The sequence below is a fragment of the Amphibalanus amphitrite genome, unplaced genomic scaffold, assembly GCF_019059575.1.
Source record: "Amphibalanus amphitrite isolate SeventyFive unplaced genomic scaffold, NRLGWU_Aamphi_draft 000273F_arrow, whole genome shotgun sequence".
NCBI classification, from domain to species: Eukaryota; Metazoa; Arthropoda; class Thecostraca; order Balanomorpha; family Balanidae; genus Amphibalanus; species Amphibalanus amphitrite.
Genome location: NW_024881768.1, coordinates 216,273 through 236,329, shown reverse-complemented (window position 1 = coordinate 236,329; position 20,057 = coordinate 216,273). Strand labels below are relative to the sequence as shown.

General features: G+C 50.8%; 3 protein-coding genes across 13 annotated transcripts in view; 1 reads left to right on the top strand and 2 right to left on the bottom strand.

The window, feature by feature from the left end:
• Positions 1-5,696, top strand: part of LOC122387098 (irregular chiasm C-roughest protein-like) — a 92,749-nt gene extending 87,053 nt beyond the window's left edge. For 6 of the 10 annotated variants that reach the window (XM_043376941.1, XM_043376938.1, XM_043376940.1 and 3 more), the window contains 3 exons: positions 1,099-1,218; positions 2,349-2,536; positions 4,536-5,696. In XM_043376941.1, coding sequence (XP_043232876.1) covers positions 1,099-1,218; positions 2,349-2,536; positions 4,536-4,787 — 560 coding nt within the window. In that variant the 3' untranslated portion in view covers positions 4,788-5,696. The remainder of the gene's footprint in view (positions 1-1,098; positions 1,219-2,348; positions 2,537-4,535) is intronic. The other 4 variants (XM_043376945.1, XM_043376944.1, XM_043376939.1 and 1 more) reach the window with 1 other exon arrangement.
• Positions 5,697-6,236: 540 nt separating this feature from the next.
• LOC122387096 (ATPase family protein 2 homolog) lies at positions 6,237-19,755 on the bottom strand. Of its 2 annotated transcripts, none has more exons than XM_043376934.1 (2): positions 19,626-19,755; positions 6,237-8,700 (listed from the first exon to the last, which is right to left on the bottom strand). In XM_043376934.1, exon 2 carries the CDS (start codon positions 8,695-8,697, stop codon positions 6,295-6,297), a length of 2,403 nt encoding a protein of 800 aa, XP_043232869.1. In that variant the 5' UTR covers positions 8,698-8,700; positions 19,626-19,755; the 3' UTR covers positions 6,237-6,294. The 2 variants fall into 2 exon arrangements, with proteins under 2 accessions (XP_043232869.1, XP_043232867.1); XM_043376932.1 differs by lacking the exon at positions 19,626-19,755 and adding an exon at positions 15,800-16,079.
• LOC122387097 lies at positions 15,815-16,919 on the bottom strand. Its single transcript, XM_043376935.1, has one exon. The coding sequence runs from the start codon at positions 16,625-16,627 to the stop codon at positions 15,815-15,817; it is 813 nt and encodes a 270-aa protein (XP_043232870.1). The 5' UTR covers positions 16,628-16,919.
• Positions 19,756-20,057: the final 302 nt, after the last annotated feature.

Genomic DNA, 20,057 nt, shown 5'->3' with positions numbered 1-20,057 from the left:
TCTGGAGAAATGATCGCACTGCCGCTCGCTGCGGTGGATTTATGACCAATGGTGGCTCTCCGCCGTGCGACAGGCCTCCCTTCTATTGAGGTGGCTGCGAGTCGTTGCGACAAATTACCGCTCAGTCATTCCAGCGGCGAACAGGCATCGGGGCAGCACGCGTCCGACCGCACACTTTACTTCCATTTGATCTCACTTGATTGTCCCATGGGAGTGCCACTACCGCCATCACCGCCGCCGCCGCCGCTGCGAAACCAATACAGGAACAGAGAAAGGGACACAGCCGCGACGCGTTTTCGCATTCCGCTCATTGAAAGCTCTGTGGATGGCGGGTGTCTGGCGGCGGCCTACTACCTCTGTCAGCTTTATTGCGCCGGAAAGCCCCTCAGTATGCGATGGGAGTTGTCGGCCGGCGTTACGACGCAGTTGCGGTCCGACACTGAGTCGTATTAGGGCCCGATCCAGATTACCGACATTTGTTATCACATACAGAGAAAGCCGGGTGTGTCGCAGACCGGGCTGGGTTTTAATTTTCGCCGACATGACCGACGAAGGAGACATTTGTGGTCGTTTAATTGGTCTGGACGAAGACGTTACGGCAAAGGCTGGACTCTCGGAAAACGGGCTGGCTTGCTGAGGACATGAAGGAGAGGTTTCGCGACTGATGACTGTCGATGTCTAAGAAAAAAGAAAATTGTTTGAGCGAGGATATAGAAAGTAGAAACACGGGAAAAGCATTCGGCACAATGTAGAGGTGGATATTTTCTTCATTGGGCTGCCATTTCAGTGGAATGCACTTACGAGATATGATATATTTATGAAGCTTCTTACACCGAATTGAAGTGGCTTGTAAATATAACAGACAATCGTTGGATGAATATAACTACATTACAGGGTTCAGTTATAATGTGGGTAACTTTGCATTTTGAGGGCTGTGAAGGTACTGAACTCTGCAAGCCAGGTGAAGCATAAACAAACTAATATAAACAAATGATATACATAACAAATTCCATAAACAAACTAAAGAAAATATTGTTTTACATGTTGCCTCCAACCATGAACTACACTGCTAACGTTGCCATCTCCTTCCTTCTGCAGAGAGCGTCCCGCTGCTGATCGTGCTGTCCGGAGTGGTGGGCGGCATCATTGTCATCATCTCGGCTATACTGCTGCTGGTCATGTGCCGCCGTCACCGCCAGCCCGGCGGCAGGGCGCCAGGTGAGCTTACGGCAGGTGAGGTTAGGTCAGGTGAGGTCAGAGCGTCAGGTCAGGTGAGGTTGGGTCAGCCGGGCTTAGGTGCCAAGTGAGGTCATCCAGGCCTGATACCTAGGCCAGGTTACTATGTCAGGTCAGGTCAGCTGGCGCGAACCAGTGGGCTACTTAAGTTCAAGCACGCTTATTTTTCTAAAAGCTTCCTTTCCTGCGTTAATAATTCTGGCTGACTTATTAACTCTGAAGACATCTGAACCATTCATGACTTAATTTGCTATTATCTTCCATCATCCAACACCCAACGACTTATCTGAACAAGAATAGTATTCAGCTGTGAGCGAAATGACAATAGCCAGCACAGCGCCCTGCCCATACCCACCCATTTACGTAGCACGTTCACGTTCGCGGTTCGTGACCTCTCTGGCGTGACGTCTGCCCTGACACCTAGCTGGCCAGCCCCAGAATCGGCCTGTCACAAGTTGTACCGCAACTCGTGTCTCGGCTCGTCCAGCATGCATACTGCAGCAGACCGCTCTGAATTACGACGGGACAAATTTGGCGCGGGGGTGCTGCTCACGAGGCCAGTGTGGCGCAGCAAGTCAGGTCCGAGGCAGACGTGACGCGCGCGCGGCTAGTCTGACGCGGTCAGCTTGACGCGGGCCAGCTGGGAATCGTGAGGAGTAAAGGGCAACACCGTGTGGCGTGTTTTAACTATTCATGCCATGGGCTCCTTCCGCGAAACGGAAGGCGATAACTTGGTGAGATGAGCGGCATTTATCAACTAAGTGAGAGCAATGGGGAATGTAGGTGGCAGTATTGCTGAAAGCAATGTGCAGGGCTATTCAAAATCAAATTAGGGCAGGTCAAGTTTCTGTTAGTTTGCTATTTAATATTTTCACCGAACCTCGCAATCTTTTGAGAGACGCGGTATTTGGCTGTGCCAGTTAGTTTTGCTGTCGGGGAACCCATCGGCTATCACCTCAGCGGGCGGAACGGAGATCTAGCCACGTCTTTTGTCTAACCCATGACCTCTGGTAACTCCAGCGAACGGTGTTGTGACCTTACTATGTCTCACCTATGACCTCTGTGACCTGATACAGCCACACTCTCTAACCCGTGACCTCTGTGTGACACAGCGGACGGCAGTGAGAAGACCTCCGGCCGGCCGTCGGACCAGAGCTCTGCCGACACAGACCTGAAGATGGAGCTGCGCAGCACCTCATCCCTCTCGGGTCAGACTGCGTCCGAGCGCTGGGATGATGAGCTCTCCTCGTACCGCTACCCGGACGATATGACGGACGCGTCGTTCCCACCGGTACGGCAGGTGAGAGGGGGGCACAGAGAGTGAGAGAGAGAGAGAGAGAGAGAGAGAGAGAGAGAGAGAGAGAGAGAGAGAGAGAGAGAGAGAGAGAGAGAGAGAGAGAGAGAGAGAGAGAGAGAGAGAGGCACGGGGCGAGAGGGTGGTACGGAGCGAGAAGGAGAATGGAGTGTGAGTGAGGCACGGAGTGTGAGGGATATGAAAACACGGAGTGGGAGGGAGGTACAGAGAGATACACGGGTGAAAGAAAAATATGGAGGCAGGGAGACATACAGTGAGAGTGAGCTACAAATGCGGCGTAAAAACTTACATGAATGGAACGGGCAGTACCGGAACGAGTACTATGAATGCGAACTATATTCGAATGACGGGGCGGTCAGCACTGCCTCAGCAGGTTAGGATTATGTGCAAGTATATAACTGCAAAATCTGCTGGTTAACTTACTGTGCATTGCATTATATCTATCTTGAAATTCTCAACCGTAAAACCTTCGCAATCGTACAAGCTGGCGAAGCGCAATAGCAAGCAATGCGGTGCAGCATGACTTCAGGCGTTACAACTAGTGCCACCTATCGGCGGGGCTATAAGCTCCCGCTAAAGCATTGCGGTACAGCATAACTTCAGGCGTTACAGCTGGTGCCACCTACCGGCGGGACTATAAGCTTGCGCTAAAGCATTGCGGTACAGCGGAACTTCAGGCGCTACAACTAGTACCACCTATCGGCGGGACTATAAGCTTGTGCGAAAGCATTGCGACTCAGCATAATTTCAGGGCGTTATTATACCTTCTATGTTTAGGCAGCGAATCGCTGGCGTTGAAAAGCATGTTTTAGTGCTGCTCGGTGCAGCATTTTTATTCTAGAGCTTCACCGCACCTGCAATTTCGCGATTGGATGCAATAAAAGCTCGTGCCGCGCTGGCAGCGGTAAAAAAGGAGCCGCTGCGGCGATCGGTGGCCGCCGCCGCGTTTCTCTGTGCCGCTGACGATGCCCTGGTCCCGCGGGCATTCCCGTTGTTTTGGTTCGACCGTCAACACACTTATTGGCTTTTATAGTGACAGCGCCACTCATCGCCAGCGCGGCCAAAGTGGCGCAGCAGAGGCGAGCTCGGCGCGGCGCCGATCGGCCAAGAGCTGCCGTCAAATTCTGGGCACGTGGCGATTTCATTATTGCCGGAGGCGGCAGCGGCGCTCTGTTGCCGAATGGCGCAGAAGCGACAACTCCGACGCGGCCGACTGGCAAATTAGGCAAACAGTGGCGACAAACCGCCAGTTTGGATGGAAATGGGACGGCGGCCGGCACCGATTGATGAAGACGGACGGCCGCCTTCGCCGGAGCGGCGGACGCCCGATTTGGCCAAATATCCGAACGCAGCCAGAGTGTTCAAGTTTTCCCTCTCAGTCACGAGCGGAACTTATAACTCGCTTCTTTTGTGAAGCGCTCTCCAGTTCAGTTTTTGTCAACTTCAGTGTCCGTTCTTTGTTTCGGATGCTTCGAAAGTTATGAAATAAAGCGCAGCACACTTCTGGTAGAAATGGAGTCCAGCTGTCACGTTATAGTGTCAGTTGCATCGAGTCATTAGTTGTCTAATCTAGTAAGTCAGTACAAGACGTAAGACAAGAAAAAGTCAGTTTGTTGTACCTACCTCATTCTGGCACCTTTAGACCGGTGTCACAAGTCGCTCTCATGTCTCTATGGTCTGGTGAAGGCCATGCAGTCCAAGATGACTACTACTAATGCAGTCGCTCGTTTGTTGGCGGGTGCGGCGTACGTTGTAGGGCCGGGCTAAAGCTCGGATGCATATCAAATTCATTGGGCAGTATTACAGCCGTCTGTTAATTGACATGAGATTAAAACGCTCGTCACTTAACAATTCACATATCATCATGCATTTTGTGCGTAGATAGTGGCTAGTGCGTCTTTACCTTGGCACGCACAGACGGACCCAAGTCCTGTTATAAGCCTGTTGTTTTTATCTGACTCTTCGTTTTTCTTTCCATCGGCAGGCACAAAATAACGCTGGCTATATCTCGTACCCAAATTACGAGCGCGACTACGCGCCGTCGCCCGTACCGGCTTCGTACGCCGACCCTCGTCTGTCGGCTCGCTACGGAAACCCGTACCTACGGGCCAACAGTCTGACGAATCTGCCACCCCCGGCCGGGTACGGAGCGCGCCGCGCCGCCGCTACCACCGCTACCCAGCATATCACCGCCGCTGGCCAGCCTCCGCCGGGTCGTCTGGCTACACACGTCTGACTAGCACGGGATGACGTGTGATGAGCCGTGACGTGACACTGGTACGTGACGTGACGCTGGCTTGTGATGTGATGATGAGGGTCGTGACAATTTGTGAGGCGAGGAAACAGGAGTGAAGAGTGAGGGAGCGCTGTCAGGTGACAGTGTAAGACAGCTGACAGATGCGCCGGACAGTGGCAGCTGATGGTGACGCCTGGCAGTCAGTGTGACAGATGCCGGGCTGTCCGCTGGCAGCAAGACAGCTCGAGTTATTTATTAGCTGTTTGGATGCCCGCGTTCTGTCAGACAAGTGGTCTGATATCCTAGTTTGGGCTACTGCGTGTTTAGAGCCAAGACACTCGATTGAAAACGCATGAAAATGTCTTCCCATGTGTCATTCATCATTCATGACTATTGAAGTGCGTACATAAGTAGTGCTTAGGGAGTACGTATTTGAACGTATGTACATACTCACACTTTGCCGTTATTGTCAGTTGCCACGTGATTTCTGGCAAACGCCAAGCTGCCAAATACCCACGTGACTTTGTTGGCAAGTGCCGACGGATTTTTAGCATGTTTTCTTAACTTTGTCATCTAGTCACGAGCCATCTCAATTTCAAGTGCCTTGGATCCCGCTTGCCGTTTCGCTGCCTCCCCGACTGTGCGACCGACGGGTGTTGCCGCCAGCAGAGCCGTTTTAGTTGTGTTTTCGCTGTGATGTCGGAGCGTCGCTTTATTTCACCTGCCTATTGAGAAGAGAGCATTTATTTGTACATTTCCAGGTCAGTAGTAGCATAAGCCCCGCCAAAGAGGTCTCGTGTGCGTGCGCTGTTGTATGGCTGAGAGTGTGCTGAGGGCGTTACGAGAATATGTTTGTGATGCCCCTTAACGCCCGTTTTATATGCGTCGAATAAAGACTTTACACCATTATTCCTTTATCGATTCAACAATGTGTTATCTTCGATGTCCTGAAAAACCTCGACCAGAGGCCAGTTTTACCAACAGAAAGATAGCCGCCTGCCGGCATTTTTTGCCTTAAGACCGCTTCACATACGGTAACAGTAAAGGTAAACAGTAAAAGGTAAAGCCCTATCCGCTTACGTGCCCAGCGCGTTTACGCTCCGTATGTGAAGCGGTCTTTAGGCAAAAAATTCCGACAGGCGGCTATTTTTCTGTTGGTAAAACTGGCCTCAGTATCGACAAATGTGCTAAATCACATGGACCTACTCAATGCGAACCAGTGGTCACTGAAGAGTGAATGTGCAAGGAAATGCAGTTACTGATATCTTACCACTCAGTATCGAGCGGACGTAAAAGCAAATATTTGCTGTGTGCGACACGTCCGAATCTTTTTGATTCCTGAAACATCGAAGTTCCTGGCTCAAAAGAGACTGAAGTCAGACCTCAGTGCCTTTGCCAAATGATATGCAGGTGTCGTATCAAGGCTCAAACTATGCACAAAAGTATACGTAGTTCCACTCAATGTGTATTTCATAACAAAACAGTGTGAGCAGATCCCCTGAGCTACCTACCGTTTTCGGTGATTTTCGGCAAACTGTCGGTACACCAGGTCATAGTCCGTGACCCGGGGCTGCACTGTGCGCAGCGCCACCTGGAAGTCTTCCAGCTCCACGGTGTCGGCCTCTACGTCCCTCTCGAGCGCCAGCAGCGCCGCCTCGTGACAGACAGCGGAAACCTCGGCGCCCGAGTAGCCTTCCGTCCTCTCCGACAGCCACTGGGGTGTCACGGCGGCCGCCACTGGCATCCCGGCCAGACGAATGCGGCCGATCTCGGCACGTGTCTCGGCGTCCGGCAGCGGCACGTGGACCACGTGATCGAGCCGGCCGGGCCGCAGCAGCGCCGGGTCGATCAGATCGGGCCGGTTAGTGGCCGCCACGACGGTGACGTCACGCAGCGCGCTGACGCCGTCAATCTCAGTCAGCAGCTGCGCCAGCACGCGCTCAGCCACACTGCTGGCGCCCGAGTCACCGCGCCGCACCGCCAGAGCGTCCAGCTCGTCAAAGAAGACGACGGCGGGCGCCGACTGACGCGCGCGGCGGAACACCTCCCGCACGGCGCGCTCCGACTCCCCCACCCACTTGCTGAAGAGCTCCGGGCCCTTGATGGAGATGAAGTTGAGACCGCTCTCGGTGGCGAGCGCCTTGGCGATCATGGTTTTGGAGCAGCCCGGCGGCCCGTACATGAGCACGCCTTTCGGCGGTGTGACGCCCATCCGTTTGAACGCCTCTGGGTGGTTGATGGGCCAATCAACAGCCTGTTTCAGTCTCAGTTTGAGCGCCTCCTGGCCTCCAATATCCTTCCACCTAACGTCAGCCACCTCCACGAGCACCTCTCGCATGGCGCTGGGTTTGACACGGCGCAGAGCTGCCATCAGATCGGCCAGCGTCGGCTCGTGTTCGCTCCTCTCCGTGGCTAGAAGGCGGGCCTCACTGACCACCGCACGCAGATCGGCGCCTACATAACCGTGCGCGGCGGCGGCGACGGCGGCCAGCTGGTCGGCCGGCCGGCCGGGCAGCAGGGCGGTGAGGATCTCTGTCCTGTCCGCCGGTCGGGGCACCGTCAGCTCCAGCTCACGGTCCAGGCGGCCGGCGCGGCGCACGGCCGGGTCCAGAGAGCCCGGCGCGGCGGTGGCGGCCACCACGGCCAGCCCGGCGGCATCGTCCAGTAGCGAGAGGAGACAAGTGAGCAGCCGGCGCTGACGCTCCGAGCCGGTGTCCGACCGACCCGCCACCGCCTCCACATTGTCAATGAACAGCACGGCCGGGCGGAGGCGGCGCGCCGCCTCGAAACTGTTCCTCAGGTTCTCCTCGGTACCGCCCTGGTACTTGCTCGCCAGCTGGGCGCCGCGGATCAGATGGAACCTGGAGCCATACTCCGCCGCCAGTACCGTCGCCAGAGCGCTCTTCCCCGTGCCAGACGGCCCCCAGAGAAGAACACCACGAGGCAGCTCGAGCGCCGGCCGAGCGTCGTCGGGCCGCCACTCCTTCAGCACCTGATCGATCATTGAGCGCAGGTATTTGAGCGTGTCCGTCAACCCTCCCAGTCGCGGTGGCGGGGGTGGCGGCGGGGCCGGCTCCGAGGAGAGAGATACGACTAGCTCAGTCTCCTCCGCCACCTCTACCAGTCGGTCGTCAAGGTTCGCACGTCTCTCGGAGTTCCGAGGTGATTGAACCACAGCCGGTGCGTCCCCACCGCCAGCTGGGAGCTCCGAGCCGGACACGGCCAACCGCGCCAGTCGGCACGCCAGTTCGTCTTCCGCTCCGGCCTCGGTTACCTCGGTGACTGTGAGTGTCAGGGGCGTGCCCATGAAGGAGGTGACGTAGCGGTCGCCGACGCCGAACACCAGGCCACGCGTCTCGGCCGCCAACTGCTCCCGGAAGCGGTCGGTGCCGGCGAACGGCAGCGCCCGGTCGGGGGCGAGTTGGAGTCGAGCGGCCGGCAGCAGCGCTCCGGTCACCGGGCGCAGCGCGGGCGGCTCGTCCAGCGGTGTCAGCCGGGCGGCCGTCGGCTCCGGCACTGCCACAGCCGCCGGCGGGCTGTCGGTGCCGGCCGGCAGCGGCCACAGGCGGCAGACGGCGCGGCGCCGGCCGCACACTACCTGAACCCGGTCCCCAGCGCGCAGGCCCAGCGCGCTCGCCGCTGGCGCCGGTACCAGACAGAGCGCGCGCGCCCAGCCGGGCGGCCAGGCCTGCTGTGGCGCTGGCTGCAGCCAGCCACTAGCCAACAGCCGTCCGGCGCGCACGCAGCCGCGCGGAGGAGGCGACAGGCAGCACTGACCGTCGGACGCCGGTTCTGGCAGCCAGGTGTCACACTGGCCGCAGTGGTGCCACTGAGCAGACGACGGGCGGACAGACTTCTGCGGCGTGCTGCCGCCGCGAGACAAGCGAGCAGGTTTCTTCTTACTGGACATGGCCTGCAAGGGAGGAGTCAGTCAACACGAGGCAAGGACAGCGCGATATCGGAGGGGCCACAGAGGGTTGACGTCAACGGCTGGTCATATAACCGAAACAATGGTTTATTGTCATTGTCCTGCTCTGGGCTATAGTACGGCCAGATCGTTTAAACACCCAGCAAGAAGGCAGCTAACAGAACGAATCTTTGATCTGTTGTGACTCATTCAAAATACAAGCTCCGCAAGGTCAGCTCATTGTGTGCTTGGTAACAGCGCAAGGCGTGTACAAATTACAACAGTGTAAGTAAGAGTCTTTCAATAGTCTTTTTTCCTACACTCCAGTGAAAGTGGTCAGCAGGACTGGTAAGCGTGTCGAGTTAAATGGGCTAATGTGCTGGTTACCACCCAAAAGATAATGATGCATTGGTTTTAGGGGCCCCGCAAAGCACTGGCCATCGAACGAGACCAGGAAGGCCAGGAACGAGACCAAACGGAAAAAGTTAATGCGTTTGGCACTAACTATTTACGGATGACGAAGGACCAAAACGATGTGCCTAAAATTAAATCAGTGCAGTTAGAGAGACGCTAACTCTCAAACAATTCAATGCCCCGACCGTTGAGTAATTATATTGCAAGCATTTAAAAACATCGACAGCAGAGCGCGTGGCAATGGTAGCCTTAGACAAGTACAGCAAACAAAAGAAGCATCTAACCAGAAAAGGCTCGAAACGGGACACAGCGATCGGTCCCAAAACTGCTTGACCAGCATCTCAACACCAGCTACAAGCACAGTGATGTGGCGAACGGCGTAGCAAAGCCCACGGCATGCGTTTCTAACATGTTCATGGTGGTAGTTTCCAAGAACAAAATATGCCACATTGCGCTAACCACTCAGAGACCAGGATATCGGTCATTGCACCTTGTTAGGTCGCGTTCCAGTTGACAGTCTTCACATGAACTTTCGATCATTAAACACTGTCACATGGCGTAACGAGCGGAGTATCGTTTGGAAAGCTAAAGAGCGATAGTGTATTCTAGCGCAGCAAAGGGCCTTGAACAGCATTCACGAGTAATCTCTTTCCGTTCAATCGACGCTTCTGTGACTAGGGATCCAACAGAAGCCACATCAAATCTTGACTGTCTTGTCCAAAGATCAATGAAATCCAGGTTTGTGAGCATCGAAGTCAGGGTAAAAATGCATTTGCGTTCGGAATGGGCTCCAAAGTACTGAACAGGCACAGACAATTGAGCCGGTACCACCATCATCACGGTTCCTGTCCGATTCACAACGGCTTGGCCGAGTTCCGACATCATACTGCGGGACTTCCTGGTCACATCTGTAACTCCGACAAAGTGAATGGTGGGAGCCCACTTAAAGCTGTGCCTGATCTTGACAGCAGTGGTGTCGTTCATTAGCGGCTGATCGGACCAGTCGAGTCGATAGTCGCGCCATACCAGTCGAAACCAGGATGTCAGTTTGCACACCGCATCACCATCATCTAGATCAAAATCTAGAAACACGTCTGATATGCTGACCGTCACGTTCACCACGTCATCCGGCATCCGCGCCGGTCGGCTAGCGCTCCAATTATTGGCGATGAACTTCCGCACCCGGTCCTCACTCTCGTCGCCTGGCGTTGGTTTGGCCCAGCCGAGGCGAGCCGTGGCCAGGCAGCAGTAGACCAGCAGACAGACCGGCAGCATGACGGTGATCCGGCGGCAGTGGAGGCCCACGTGGCGGCGGCAGCGAGGGAATAGTGAGTCCCCCGGCGGCGTCCGACGTATAACACTGACTCACACCGGCCGGAGCGGACTTTATATGGCAGACAGGAGGGGCGGTCCTGCAGCACGCCTGGGGCAGCGGGTAGCGACGAATACAAACGACCAGAGCAGCACGGACGGAAACAAACACTCAGGGTGTTTATTTCCACTTGCTCATCCAACAAGTCCAACCAATGGCCGTTTGTCTAAAGCGAAACTGGGGAATCCCCTGAGGTTCATGCAAATAAACAGTCGTTGGGGGAGGGTGCGGTTAGCTGATTTTGGTAGCGCTCAATCGCTTGGAGGATTGTTTATCGTGAAGTCAGGCCACCACCCATGACGTCATAATAAGTGAAGTACTGCCTAAGGTGATTCGGACATATAAACGACAAATGCCAGTAGATAACGCTTCTTCAGAACACAAAATGCATGTGCATCAAGAAATGTTCAGGGATAGTTACTTTACACTAAAATACTAAATAAAAGTTTTGTCACAAACATAGAAAACACGCTTTTAAGTAGTCACTTAAAGGGACCCTCCCAACTTAACATTAGTTTTGAGTTGAGATAGCCAAGTTTGCGGCCAGGCTCAGAAACCACCATTTATCCTGGTCGCAACCCCCGCAGCTTTATGGTGTTCAAGAAATTTCTTCCCTTTACTTGCAGGGTGGGACCAGCGTGGTCCCTATCTCTTAACCATTACGGGAATCTGATGACGTCATCAGGCTTTCGAACGTCCGTTAAACCTCGCACCGACGGGGGGGGCGGATATCCACCCCCCCTGAGGTTTTTCGCGAATAGCGGGAAAACCGCGGCGCGTAGCGCCGCGAAATTTGGTATGACTATAACCTCATCAATTTTACACAAGGTGTGCAAGTTTGAACCTCCTACCTTTTAAGGTCAGGTCACCAGGTCACTTTGAATGACCCAACCTCAAGTCACTTTTTTGCAACTTTGTCACCGTGCCAGAGCTACAGTAGATGTCGGAGGACTTTGAAAGTCGCAGGATATTATTAGGTCATTAGTAGCTACAATTTGTATATCTCGGAATTTTTATATCGGTGACCTAAGGTCAGGTCAATTTCGCGACCTCCCCATTATAAGTCAATGGGGGAAAAATCAACTCCCTGTTTTTACCACTAAAACGGGTCGGATTGGCCCCATATACCATACATGACTTCATATACGATCAACCTTCACTACCTTGAGGTCGGTTTTGCTGTTGGGCAGCTGTGAGGTCATGTGACGTCATCAAAGGTCACCAAAGGTTTTTGGCCAATAACTCCGTACAGGAACAAGATACAGACGCGTGGATGATCTCATTGTGTTCAGCTCGTCAAGACGCATCGAATGATATACATGATGACCTCGAGGTCACGTGACCTTAGGTCAACCTTTGACCTTGACCTTTCGAGGTCAACATATATATATCATTCGATGCGGATTGACGAGAGGATCACGATGGTGCCCTTAGTTTGTTCCTATCTTGACTAATTCGAAAGTTATTCGAGAAAAACTCTCCATATCTAGCGCCGCCATTTTGACTTTTTCGACCCCTGTGACGTCATCTTTGACCTGACCTGAAAATGACCTTAGTAAAAATTATAGATCTTGGCCGTGCGTATCCGATGCCGTTTACCGCTTGTCGCTATCTTGCTTCGTTCTCGAGATCTCAGGGGGGGCGGTCATCCGCCCCCCCCCCGTCGGTGCGAAGTTGGCGCAGTCCCCCGTCGGTGCGCGGGTTAAATGTTTGACTAAAGGCGGCCGCACACTAGGCCATTCGGCGGGCGACATTCCGCAAAAACGCAATTCCGTGGCGACATTACGCTTTCGTGGACGCCGAATCAGCTGCCGAAACGACAAAATTATCAGCCGACCGCTGCCAGCTAGCTGTCCGCGGGTAGAGTGCGCATGCGCGCGAACAGCCGCGGAGTTGCGGAAAAAGCTGGACCGGTTCAGCTTTTTCCGCGGCGACGCCGCGGACACCCGAAATTGTGGAACTTGAAACTCACCAACTATTGATGGAGTAGCCGAGAAATAGACTTCACTTGATAAAAAATCGTAGCGGCACTTCTTTCCCCATATTAAATGGCTTTTATACACTTCATTGGTTATTCCAATAATGGGTTACTATGTGCCTCTCCACAATTGTCTTTAGGATTCTTGCATTTGTCGACAAACACGGTTGTTTACATTATTCACGAGCTTTATTTTTTTGCAACTTCCTCCAGAAATTATGTCAAATTAATAGATATTCAAAACTGTATTGTACAGAAATATAGCATAATCGCATTAAATAAGCAAATATTGTATTTGCTTAAATGTATTTAGTTTGCATTCGTTTATATTTATCATACAATGTTTCACATAAAGTTCCTGAAAATACTAAGTAGAAAATCGCACCGCCGAATGGTCCTGTAAACTGCTGAAAACAAGCGGAAAGCCGCTGTAGGAATGTCGCCCGCGACATTCCGCTTTTGCGGAATCTCGCCCGCCGAATGGCCCAGTGTGCGGCCGCCTTAACCCGCGCCCCGTAGGGGGGGGGCCGAAACGCCCCCCCCCCTGTCCTTTTCGGTCGATATCTCCTAAACGGCTGGAGATATCGCCACCAAACTTTCAGGACCCCTCCGGGCATCAATTTTACACATTGTGACCAAAAATTTTTCCAGAGGCTGTGATAGGTTGGCCACAAATGACGTCAGAGTGACGTCATGTTCTGTCATTTTCGACCGAAAAAAGACTTTCGCGAGAAGACCTGTCAGGCCTACAGCTTTGAAGATACAGAAAAATGATCAAGACATAAAAGGTGTAGAATTGACAGGGCTACAGAACTGCTATCTCGGATTTTTGAAATTTTTGAGTTTTGATCCCCAAAAATCAAAAAAGCATATTTTTGGATATATTAGCCAAAAAATCCAAAAAGTTTTTTGAGTTTCGAAAAAACCGGAATATATGTGATAGTGCTTCCCGTCTTCTACCTACATACCAAATTTCAGATCGATATCTCGTTTTTTGGCCAAGTTATAGCGAAAAAAACTGTTCAAAAATGATGACGTCAAATTTTCAAATTCAATTTTTGGCAATTCTAGAACTGGTAGAGCAAAACGAAGACCACCATTAGACTCCCCGTGACGAGCTGCATCGAATGGATACCCATTTTATGCAAAAATATCAACTTTGAAATTTGACCTAATTTGACCTGACCTTGACCTGACCTTCACCAAAACGTGACCTAGGCTGGCCCCAAAGGCTGCCTAACCCACATAATCGCATTTGTCATGTAAAATGGACCATAAAACATGTATCACACGACACATTCATATTGTGACCCCCGGTGACCTGACCTCGCTGTGACCTGACCTGGTATCAGTGACCTCAGATAGCAAAGTATTTGTTTGACGAACAATATACCATCGATGGTTTTCAATAAATTACCAATTTACTCGATTTCACTGCACATTTCTTGAATTGCCTGTGAACGGTGAAAATCTGACCTTTGACCTGACCTGTGACGTCATCGGTTTGACCTAGGTCAATGAAATTTGGTCACAAGGTAGTTCCCGGGTAGGGCTATCAAACGCCGTTTGAATTTTGAAAATCGGCCGGTAACTTTCCGAGATCTTAGGGGGGGCCGAAACGGCCCCCCCTCTACGGGTGGTAGGGTCCGCCGGTAGCCCTACGGGGCGCGGGTTAAAACGTTTTGTAGCACGCGGTGGTAGGTATATGCTGCTTTGCGCGCAACAAATGCCGCACTTTCAAATAAAGTCGCTAGGAACAGCGGAGATCCCAAAAAGTAAACAAAAGTAAAAGTCTAATATCTTGAAAACCGGTGAATATTTTTCGATGATATTTGGTAGATATTCGTTTTTGCTCTTTCTGAACCGAGCGACATCACTTTCATGCCAATTCATTAACTTCTTTGAAGGTGGGAGGGTCCCTTTAACCCGCGCCCTGGTGGGGTCTTTTTATAACGCGACCTGGGGGGGGGGGCTATTTTTTGCCCCCCCCCCCCATATCTCCGAAACTGCTAGACGGATCCGCAAAATTCAAACGGCGTTCGAAAGGCCTGTCAAATTTGTCATGGAAACCAAATTTCATTTACCTCGGGGTCACCGATGACGTCACAGGTCAGGTCAAAGATGAAATGTTTCACCGTTCACGGGTCTTCTAGGGAGTGCGCTATAACACCGAGGAAAACGCATTTTGTCGAGAATCAGCGATAGGACGTCAGTTGCCTAGCACATATGTTGCTATTAAAGGTCACTGAAAATACCAGGTCAGGTCACAGGTCAGGTCACCAAGGGTCAGCACATGAACCCAACTTTACTAAGGTTGTGCGATGCATGTTTTATGGCCAATTTTTCATTTCCAACTCAATGGTATTGGTTATAAGACCATCAGGTACGGCTTAGGTCACTTTCTGGTGAAGGTCAGGTCAAAAAAGGTCAAAAAAGGTCAAATTTTAAAGTTGATAGTTTTGCATAAAATGGGTATTGATTCGATGCAGCTCGCCACGGGGAATCTAATGGTGGTCTTTGTATTGCGCTACGGGGTCTAGAATTGCTAGCCATTGAGTTTGAAAATTTGACGTAATCAATTTTGAACAGTTTTTTCGCTATAACTTGGCCAAAAAGAGGTATTGATCTCAAATTTGGTATGTGGATAGAACGCGCTAAGGCCTATCACAGATATTCCTTTTTTTTTAAATTAAAAAACTTTTTTGGATTTTTCGGCTATTTATTTAAAAAATATACTTTTTGATTTTGGGGGTCAAAATCCAAAAAATTCAAAAATCCGAGATAGCAGTTTTGTAGCGCTGTCAATTCTACAGCTTTTATGTCTTGTACATTTTTCTGTATTTGCAAAGCTATAGGCCTGACAGCTCTTCCCGCGAAACCCTTTTTTGGGTCAAAAACGGCAGAACATGACGTAACTCTGACGTCATTTCTGGCCAACCTATCATAGCCTTTGGAAAAAATTTTTGGTCACAATGTGTAAAATTGATGTCCGGGAGGGTACTGAAAGTTTGGTGATGATCGGCGCAGCGGTCCTGGAGATATATCGAAAAGTCTGGAGGGGGAGGGGGCAAAAAATAGCCCCCCCACCCCACCAGGGCGCGGGTTGATAAACTGATGACATGACAATGTCAGGTTTTTACCTCGAGGCAAGCTCCGCCATATTCAATGATATGGACACAGACGATGTTTCACTTTTGGTAATAATCAAAACAATGTAGATCCTCAAAATATGACACTGATAATAGCAATCAACGCCTACGCCACAATGCACTGGCAAGAAACACAACACAGACATTCAAATAGGCCATCCCAGCCCGGTCACCTCCTCCTCGGTCACTCACCCTGAGTGTATCCGATCACACCTGGCCGCCCTTCTTGTCGCGCTGTCCTCGCTTGGCGCGGATCCTCTTCACGAACCGGACCTCGGCCCGGTTACCTATACCAAGCTTCTCCAGTCGGGCGTTATCGTCCTTCAGCCGCCGGCCGCCGAACGAGAGCCAGTTGGCGCGCCACACGTACCGCCAGCTGATGGCCCGCCGCCGGCCGCCGCGGCGCGCCAGCTCGAGCTCGACGGCGCTGCGCAGCGCCATCTTCAGGTCGCGCACGGTGGCGGTGCGCTGCACGATGACCCGCGTCAGCCGCTGGCCGCGGTTCACCAGCACCCCCATGGCCGTGCCGCGCTCCAGAGCGGTCAGTGAGCGCAGCTCGGCGGGCGTCAGTACGGCCGGCAGGTCGTTCAGCAACGGGTCCTCGGCCAGTAGCCCGGTCAGCGTGTCCCGGAACACGGTGCCCAGCTCCACGTGCGTCAGCTGGTCCTCCGATTCCGGGTCGGGCGCTCCGCCGCCGCCGTCCGGTGATCGCTCCGATTTGACGGTGACACCAGCCGGTAGCTCCGGAGACTGTTCTGGCGGCGCGTCCGTTCGCTCCTCTGCTACCGCACTGTGCTGTGGCGGCAGCAGACGAGACTCAGTCACTGACACATGGTCCGAGTCACTGGCTGGGACCAATGAGTGGAGCTGGACGGCCGCAGTCGCTTCCCGGTCAGTTCTCTGCCCATCCGCCGCGCGGGATCCGTCAGCCACTGATTGAGCGGTGTCATCGGGCGGCACTGTGCCTCCCGACACATCACACTTAGCACGTCTTCCCGCCTCTTCACCACATGCTTCCATGACAGCTCCCCTTACTGGCTTTCAGCAGAACACTCAGGATCTTCTGTAGCTGAGTGGACCGAGGCAGAATGTGGTCTGCTACTCCCAGGTCACATAACAATGCCTGTCAATCCTCGGTTGCAGGAGTGGTCTTGAGCTGCACTGCTGCTCTCTCATGCAGTGCAAGCTGATGCCCTCTGCTGCATGGAAGGAGATGATGGGCAACAATCAGAGACGGAGAGGAGTACTCTTTGTTTTCATGAAGCAGCTTACTGGTTCAGACATTCCAGTCATCATGGAGTAATTGTCTTGTAGAATATCTATGAGCTTCACAATAAGGTGTTGTGGAAATGCATGACATGAAGTGAAAATAATGGTACATATAATGTTAAGAGGATCACTTTCAGAATTCATAGGGTAACACGGGACAAGACGCCCAGTCGGGTAAGACGCCCACCACCCTTTATTTGAGAAAATACCAAAACAATCCATAGTTCGTCGTTCCTTTGGAGCCTAAGTGCTGTGGGGCATGAAGCAAAATTTGAGGTGTGTCAGGCTTCTCTGGGAGAAGTGGCTGACAGAAGTAGCCTTTCCTTTCCTTATTTTGATTGCTGTAGTTTGATGAGTGAATAATTTGTAGAAAGCAACAACCACACATTTTAAATCGAGAATTTTAAAACATTCAGCTATTAGTAATTCAAGTACCTGCGTCATAATTGCTAGTTGCTACTCACATTTTTTATATTCCTCATCTTTCCAACATGTGTGTCAGGGTAAAACGCCCACCAGTTGCAAGGGGTTAGATGCCCTATCTCTCTTACATGCCATCTTTTGTGTAAGTGCAGTTTCTGTATTAGGAGATTCTAAACATGTGTAAGGCCTGCCTGAAGGACTTATCTTTGAGAAAAAGTTACAAGTTGGTGCTAAAACCTGTTATTTTGAGCATCAACGTTTGCATTTTGTAACAGGATATCCTCATTGGGCTTAACATAGGGCATATTACACCAGCAGCTTGGGCCTCTTACCCTGTAGGCCAGCCATATACCAGGTAAGATGACTTTTTGCAGCCCCTTTTTAAATTGCAAAAACCAACTTATCCTCATCAAGAACACTGAGTGAGTTATTGCATACATTCAAGATTTTTTTTTATTTTTTTATAAATTTAGTCCGAACCTTTTGATGGGAAGGATTCACAAGGACAGAGCCACCACTAAGCGAAGCTTGTTGCGATGACCCTGCCCTCTACCCTCCGATCGCGCAATTCCGATTCTATGGCAGAATTTAGAGTCCAAAGTTTAACGTGCGCACAAAGCCGCGCACGGCCGGTCCCCTCGCTGACTTCACCTGGCTGCGGCCTGCCACCAACCGCAGCCATACCTGTCAGGAGGCCCATAAATGTCGAGCGCCCGTCGCGCTTCGAACCCGGACTGTCATAACCGGGAACGCGTGCTCCCACCACGCGGAGTCCAACGCTCTAACCAACTGAGCTACGGGACCGGCTTTGGTTGGAAAGTAAGATAAAGGATCAGTTAATTGAATAGCATGATAAATTCATTTATATTAAAAAAACTAATGAGAAACATGCATTTTCCCTTAAGGTGGCTGCCTTGCCCCATATTACCTACTGTGTCCCTATGAATCTTTAAAACATAATGCATCATGAAAAAGATAACACCTTTGGTTGGAAAGTATTTCTAAACCTTGGGTAAATGGTACTGTCATATACATTTAATAGATTGCCCTCACTCTCTCCCAAATACCCACACAATCATGGAATGAATAAGGGGCCTATTCCTTTAGGAATACCTACCTAGGAACTTAATCCATGGATGAAGTATTCCTGGATAGGATACTTTCTATTCCCCAACACTAGCGTCAGTGACCAAGCGGCCGCCCTGGTGGCGGAGCACTGAAACATCGGTGGCGAGTGCACTGGCGGCCGCCACATTGGCGTGCGTGCAAAAAACGTGGTAATGGAGAGTGAAATTCGCGAGCTTTAGCTCATAAGACATGATTTCGGATTCAGACACTTCAAACATATTTTCAGTCCTTTTTTAATAATTATGGCTCCATTCAGTCACTATCACATACAGAACCATTACCTTATGCCCATAAACTGAGGCGATATTCTTGACTTGCCGATGCAAATTATCACGAAATATGATCGTTCCTCGGCCGTTTAACAAGTCTCTATTGATAACTTAATATAACTTACTTTCATGTTATCCCATAAAACATCACCTTATATTCTAACATTGGCTCTTTGGCTGTAATCACCAACGTTCACTTGTGAGCGAAATTTAAGCAACTTCTTAAATTAATACTGAGAAGATAATACTTTCAAGACATTCCTCAATTCCTGTTCTACCATGTTCACAAAACTTTTCATCAAATTCTTACAGGTAGGTAAGCAATAAACGATAAAAGTATACAAAAAGATGCGCTCCGCCCATAGCACACAATGCTAAAATGGAGCAAACGCCCTCGCCGTCAGAAAATCCGCCGCCGCTGTCAGGTGGTCGAAAATCAGCGGAGTGTCCTATCCAGGAATACCTAATCCATGCCTAATCCATGATCATTCTACACACCAAGGCCCAATCCTACCATTCACCAAATGCTGTAAATGTGCATTCACAGCATTTGATACCTAACATTTCTAACTATTTGGTACCAATTTATTCATTCGTTCATGGCAGGCAGCATTCACAATCATTAGGGCTATCAAATCCATTGGATAATAAAATTAGCAAGATGTAAATAAAAAGGATATTTTTGATCAGTGCCGTCAACTCTCAGTGCTACTAAATACTTTAACGAACGGTACCTATCAAGGCCATATATAGACCTATATAGGTAAAATAGGTAACGTATATATAGGTAACGAACGGTAACTATATAGAGAACTCTTTCACGGCAATGGTAAGATTGGGCCAATGGGCCCTGGACGGCCTTGCCCTGGACGTGCCCTGGACTGAGACAAGCTGAAGCCCGTATTGCATATAACACCCAGATAACTTACTCAATCTAAGGATTATGCCTTCGACATCATCTTTCAGCCAACTTTCAGCACACACGTGGTAACGGAAAATAATAATTATCTCGAGCAAATCCTCGAGTGAAGGGCAATCAATGATCAATCAATACCACTTAGCAAATCTCCTTTATCATTCTATGACGTTATTCATAAAAATTGCAAACTTGATCCTCCAGCGAAAACATAAATCTTTGTATTTGTTTTTAGCTTACTTTGAATGAACTATTTTGACACAAAATAACCCTATTTTGCATTTCATTGCATTCTCCAACCTTTGTTTCAGGTCACTTTGCTTAATTTCTTCTCAACTTTTTCAAAACTAATGACGTCATATATCATCAAAAGGCAAATGAGAAAATAACAATCGCGTCAGTATTGACAATCTTGCGCCATTTATGACTACAAAGTGAATTGAAC

What these genes read in the sequence shown, in the direction of transcription:
- LOC122387096 (XM_043376934.1), bottom strand. Translation starts at nt 8,697, where the DNA reads ATGTCCAGTAAGAAGAAACCTGCTCGCTTGTCTCGCGGCGGCAGCACG.
- LOC122387097 (XM_043376935.1), bottom strand. Translation starts at nt 16,627, where the DNA reads ATGGAAGCATGTGGTGAAGAGGCGGGAAGACGTGCTAAGTGTGATGTG.